Source organism: Leishmania donovani, chromosome 23, assembly GCF_000227135.1.
Source record: "Leishmania donovani BPK282A1 complete genome, chromosome 23".
Classification (NCBI taxonomy): Eukaryota; Euglenozoa; class Kinetoplastea; order Trypanosomatida; family Trypanosomatidae; genus Leishmania; species Leishmania donovani.
The window spans coordinates 86,535-90,371 of record NC_018250.1 but is presented as its reverse complement, the minus strand read 5'-3'; the positions used below and the strand labels follow the sequence as shown (position 1 = coordinate 90,371).

Here is a 3,837-nt window from a genome sequence, read left to right as displayed (position 1 = left end):
TCCATCATGCCGGTCGCCACCCTGTGCATCTTCAGCGTTGGCGTAGTCTCCTCACCATCAGCAGGCAGTGTGCGGGCCGGGAGTGGAATACGCTCGAGTCACGCGGACACTTCGCCCATCACACGGATGGCCCAAGCGTGTGGTCGCTGTCGCAGGTCGCTCCGAAGCACCACCAACATCAGCAGCGATGAATCCCACTGACCTCCCTCCGTCATAGGCACTCGACCTTCTGACCACCAGAGGCGGGCCGGCATGGGTAGGGATGGCGGGGGCACCACGGCACCCTCCCTCAGCGAGTGGGTGAGCGGGACCCTGCGAAACGACGCACTGAGGTGTCCTACGTCATCAGGGATTACACAGAGAGAGAGACACGAGCACAAAAAAAAACAAAGGACGGCAGAGCGATAGGAGAGAGCACACGCACACGCACTCTCGTCGGCGGGCGCACGCCTTGGCACAGAAGGCGCGCCAACCGGCGCACCCACACGTAGGAAAGCAAACGCGATACGAACGAGGAAGTGAGAAACGGAAGGAAATGGCGGCAGTTGCACAGGGACCGCAATGTGTGTGTGTGTGTGTGCCTGCCTTTCTGTGCACCCAGCACTTACACGTGCCTGGCTGCCTCCCCTCGGCCCCTCCCCCCATACGTGAAGGTTTTTGACGTCATCATGGACCTTGTGGTCTCTGACGTGCTGCTTGTGGTGGGCTTGTGTGTGAAGCACGGTCACCACACCGCCAAACGAAATATCGCGGACTAGTTCTAAATACCAACCAGAACCATCCAGGTGAAGAAGATGTAGAAGAGCCCGACGGGGTACACAACCAGCACCTCACGGTCGGCGCTCACTGTGTTTCGGAAAAAGCGCAGGGCTGCCCAACAAGCCCATGCCCACGCAATGAAGCACAGCAAGAGGTTCAATAAAAACCACGGAAGGACGCAGCACAAGAGAGCGCCGAGACAGATGGGCGCCAAGCAGTAGCCGATGGCGCAGTACGTTTGAAAGAACATGATCTTGCTGCCGAGGAGCTTGGCATTGACGGTGACGACAAGACCGCCAAGCCACACAAAGATGAAGACCGCAGAGAAGACGGCGGCGCCCTGGTCATCGCTGGCGTTGATGGTGAGGATGGAGGCCAGAATGAGACACAGGAACAGCGGCCCCCAGAGATCCCAATCGTGAAGCTCCTTATCAGCTCCGAGAGGGGGGCACACAACCACAACGAGCTTGCGGCCGATCGCCTTGGCATCGCGCAGCAGCGTCTGAAGCACCGGCTCATCCAAGGTGGAGATGGTGTTCGGGTCTGCGTTCACGTGCACCTCGTTGAGCATTGTGCCTCTTTCTTTGTGAGGCTGGGGGGGGGGCGGCGGCAGGGCTCGCCAAGTCGCTCCAACGGCAGCACACGCACGCCCACAGACACACAAGACAGGCAATGCAGCGGTGGAGGAGGTCAGCCACTCGGGGCGCGCGCGCACACACACACAAACAACGGCAATGAGGAATGAGGCAACGAGAATAACAGGATGAGAAGTAGCAAGACGAGACTAATAACTCCGGAGGGCGAGTGTGATGGCGCCGGGAGCTGGTGTCGCACGGCTGAGAGGGCGGGACGAGGGGTAGGCAAGAGGAGGAAGTTCGATGAAGAGGGATGAGCTTTCCTCTGTGCTTCTACCGCCTGTGGCCGCACTTTTCTTCCCTCTTTCAAGCGCACCAGAAGAAGGGGATGGGGGGCCAGACGACGGTGCTTGTACGTGCAAGTGTGGTCAGCGGTAGAAGGTGGGTGGTGAGACGGGTGTCACGGCTGAGCGGATGCGCGGAAAATCGAGGGAGACGCAAAAAATCCATTCATGTGCACGAGCTCAAGCGTGATACGCAGCGTATGTGTGTGTTCGAGGGTTTGCAGGAAAGATAGGCAGCCATATAGAGATTAGGGAGTGGGGTGTGGTGCGGTGGAGTAGCAGTAGCGGAGAAGGCAAGCACAAGGAGTTGGGAAAAATAAGGTAGAGGACGTCCTGCCATCTCGAGCACCACCACGAGAGGGAGAGAGAAAGGGTGTGCATGGTAGGTGTACGTATGTCTACGTATATTTGATATGTGTGCCGGTGCGGCAGCAGGATGCGTACACACACACACGGGCACACATCAGCCTGTCATTGGCTCTCCTGAGCGCTTCTGTATTCCGTGACTGTCGTCTTGATGTAATTTCGGCACGCACTACCATCTGGTGCGGCACGCGTACACGCCAATGCGCACGAGGGGCGGCGCCAGTAGGAAGAGCGGGAAAACCATTGTGTGTCTCTGCAAGCTGGAGAAGTGGGGGAGCGGGGTGCACGAACGCCGACGCACTTGGACGCTTGCATGCACCTTTCACCCGCGTTCTCGCGTTGACTCGTCATCGCCCAAGTGGCGCTGAAGCTTTTCGTTGATGAAGGCCATGTTCGCCTCTAGCTGCGCACCCCAGCGCCGTTCCTCCGGAATGGGGCGAAGTAAAGACTTTGCCTCCATGGCGTAATTGCATACAGACTGCAGTTCCTTGTCGGCTATCGCCCGTTTCTGCGCCGCTTCCAGCAGGTGATGCTGCCACTCCTCTTGCGCGTGCTGTTGCTGTGCGCGCCAGTCACCGCCACGATACGAGGTTATGCAGACGATGAAGGTCAGCACAAAACACGCAGGGACAATCACGAAGCTCCACGCAAGCCCCTTCCCCATTCCTTGAAGAATGATGCCTTCCAGCGTGTCATGGGGGTGGTGCCACATGCCAGAAGCATGGAACAAGTCGTTGACTCTATGCACCTTGTTTCGCTCTCTGCGCGCTGCCTGAAGATGGGTGCCGACATCATCAGTCCGGTTGCGACGGTCGCGGGTGGAGGTGATGAGCCACAGGTAGATGCGGCGCCGCCAGCTATTGCGGATCTGGCCGGCCATGAGAGCAGCCGACTTGCATGACGGCACCTACGCGTAGTGACGTGAGCGGAAGAGGAGGGTGGCAAGAGAGCGGATTAGTGACAGCTCACAACTCGCACAGCCAACAAAGTACAAGGTCGAGGGCGAGTGCGCAAGGGCGTTAAGGGCAACCAAGAAGGGGCGGAGGCTGTCTTCTGCGGTGAACGATCGCCGCCACCCCGCTGAAGGAAAGCGAGATAGAGAACAAGAGACAGGAAGAAGTGAAGAGGGGAGTACACGTGCGCAGCTTCCTCTGCGCCTGCGCTACTCTGTGCGCGTTTCTAATCAGAGCGCGGCCAGACGCGTGCATGCCGGAGAGCAAGACCGGCGCTGCTGCTTTCGAACGTCCCGCAGCACACGTGATGAACCTAGAGAGTTCAGCTAAGACACACGGGCCTATCCCTTTTTAGAGGTCATGTGAGGCAGAACAGCGACGTGCGAAGGACCACACGACGTTCACAAGGGCCATGTCCACTGAGCCTTTCCTGCCCGCCCCTCAACGCCAGCCTCTGAGCTTTCTCCAGTGCGGCCATGCCCTTCGCTTTTGGCCACTTACATCGTCATCCTTCGCGATGCCGGCCACCGCACCGTGGCACGAAGGTCCAGTACGCCCTCCGGGGGAACGCCGATAGTCGGCACCCTGCCGTCGGGCACGGCTGTGGACTCTTGCTGCCGGCACACCGGTCTGGGCTGGCGCTGTGCCGAAGAGACTCGCGACCGCGATCACGCGTGTATCGGCTCACGGCAAATCGCGTCAGTTACACGGTGGCAGCCGTCCCGCGCCAAGCAACGAGGGCGCCGAGCTCACGAGACGACAGGAGACCGTCATCGCCCAGCTCCGCACGCACACCTGTCCGCCCTTTGCATTCCTGCAGCGACGGGTGACTGGCAGTGA

General features: G+C 59.5%; 2 protein-coding genes across 2 annotated transcripts; both read right to left on the bottom strand.

Moving 5' to 3' along the window:
* Nucleotides 1-760: 760 nt before the first annotated feature.
* On the bottom strand, nt 761-1,330 carry LDBPK_230280 (terbinafine resistance locus protein (yip1); the record flags this gene model as incomplete). The annotated part of the gene is made up of 1 exon (XM_003860881.1): nt 761-1,330. The coding sequence occupies one exon, from the start codon at nt 1,328-1,330 to the stop codon at nt 761-763; it is 570 nt and encodes a 189-aa protein (XP_003860929.1).
* Nucleotides 1,331-2,366: 1,036 nt separating this feature from the next.
* On the bottom strand, nt 2,367-2,924 carry LDBPK_230270 (hypothetical protein, conserved; the record flags this gene model as incomplete). The annotated part of the gene is made up of 1 exon (XM_003860880.1): nt 2,367-2,924. The coding sequence occupies one exon, from the start codon at nt 2,922-2,924 to the stop codon at nt 2,367-2,369; it is 558 nt and encodes a 185-aa protein (XP_003860928.1).
* Nucleotides 2,925-3,837: the final 913 nt, after the last annotated feature.